This window comes from Ceratina calcarata, unplaced genomic scaffold (assembly GCF_001652005.2).
Source record: "Ceratina calcarata isolate Rehan_Ccalc_2016 unplaced genomic scaffold, ASM165200v1 scaffold479.2, whole genome shotgun sequence".
In the NCBI taxonomy this organism is placed as follows: Eukaryota; Metazoa; Arthropoda; class Insecta; order Hymenoptera; family Apidae; genus Ceratina; species Ceratina calcarata.
The window spans coordinates 1505-3093 of NW_017172117.1; the positions used below are offsets into that span (position 1 = coordinate 1505).

The window sequence follows — 1589 nt, forward strand, 5'->3', positions numbered from 1 at the left end:
AATAAATTTGGGGCAAGACCCAAAACTAGTAACAAGCAGGGATCTCGTAACTTTACGTGCAAGCGGAAAGTGGGGACGACGCGACCATGGTGGGGACCAATAGTTGGTGGGGGTATGCAGTGATTTTCACGGTAGCGCTGCGGAGAGCTTCGCGAACGCGCATGAGCACGCATGAGGGGAATAGTAGTGGGGATCGAAATACGGGCGAAAAAGAGGGGAAGCGAGCCGTGCACGTAAAGTTACGAGATCCCTGGTAATAAGTCAGTGGTTCATACTGTTCAAGATTAAACAAGATTTAATCCACAGGTGTTGGTGGGTCATACGGACCACGTGACCTGCGTGGCGGTGTCCGTTCTCGATAAATCGATAGTCGTTTCCGGTTCGAGAGATGCAAATCTAATCGTCTGGGACATAAACACAGGCAGCGACCTGCACACACTGAAGGGCCACTTGGGGTACATAACGTGCGTGAAGCTGTCGGGCGACGGAAGCCTGGCTGCTTCCGGCAGCGAGGACAAGAGCCTGATCGTTTGGGACACTAAAAAGGGTTGCAGCCTGAGTAGCATCATGCTCCACGTCCCTGTATTGGATTTACAAGTCGCTACTGATCTGTCCCGACTGGCGTTGCATTTACTCGAGCACAAGTGCATGCCTATCCTCTGTTTACACAACACTCCGGCGCAGTACGTGAAACTGCCGGACTACGTGGCGCCCTGGTGCGACACGAGGGACTTGAGGCCCTCCGGACCGAAGAGACCTAATAGACGATTGTTGAAGAAAGAAGTATCGTTGGATAGCGACACTTGGCATAGGAAATATGGCCATCTTACTTCAGGTACTTACTACTTTCCTAAACGATTTTTAAACAATTAGGTAAAGGATTTTATAAATATACGTTGTCATATATGTATAGACTATACAGGTTGTCCCAGAAAATAGTACTTTGTGCACCAAGGGCCGAAAATGGGTCTTTCCGGGCGAGGTTGATGTTNTTATAGGCCCCGAAAATGGTCTTTTTCGGCCTCGTGTTATGAAAAAGTTTTTTATAACTTTAACACAAAATTATAAAAAACTACGTCAGTGAGTCGAAATTGTGACGTAAATAGGAAATGGGACATTTACCTTAATTCTACAAATCATAAATAAATAATTTCGATGTTTTGCATTAGGAACGTTGACTTCGTCAGTGGAGGAAGGCCTCCAACGTCGTTTCAGCGTGAGCGCGTCGATGGATGAAATAAGTAAAGTAGGATTAACGAGCAGTAGTTCAGGATTGGGACCGGAGCAGGCAGCTCTAGCGCAGTCGCAGCACTTCGATCAGCTAGAGGCGCTGTGGAATAAACAGTCGCCTCCCGCCAGGCCTCGTCTTCATGGCAGGACCTTGTCTAAGCAAAGTTCTCTGCAGGCTACTCGGATAGACGATTCCGAGGAGGAAGGTCAGTTGTTTTCCCCATCAGAATTTATTGCATCCTACGAATACTAGCGAATTTAATTATTATTATTGTTAATAGTATTTTTATAATAATAATGTCCATTAATATTAAATTAATAATTAAATTAAGAACAGCAGAATGCAAAAAATTTTAATA

General features: G+C 45.4%; 1 protein-coding gene across 1 annotated transcript in view; it reads left to right on the top strand.

The window, feature by feature from the left end:
- Positions 1–210: 210 nt before the first annotated feature.
- LOC108627572 (uncharacterized) overlaps positions 211–1589 on the top strand; it is a 1743-nt gene continuing 364 nt past the window's right edge. The window contains exons 1-2 of the mRNA XM_018028880.2: positions 211–835; positions 1170–1436. Of these exons, the coding sequence (XP_017884369.1) occupies positions 568–835; positions 1170–1436 (535 nt within the window). The 5' untranslated portion in view covers positions 211–567. The remainder of the gene's footprint in view (positions 836–1169; positions 1437–1589) is intronic.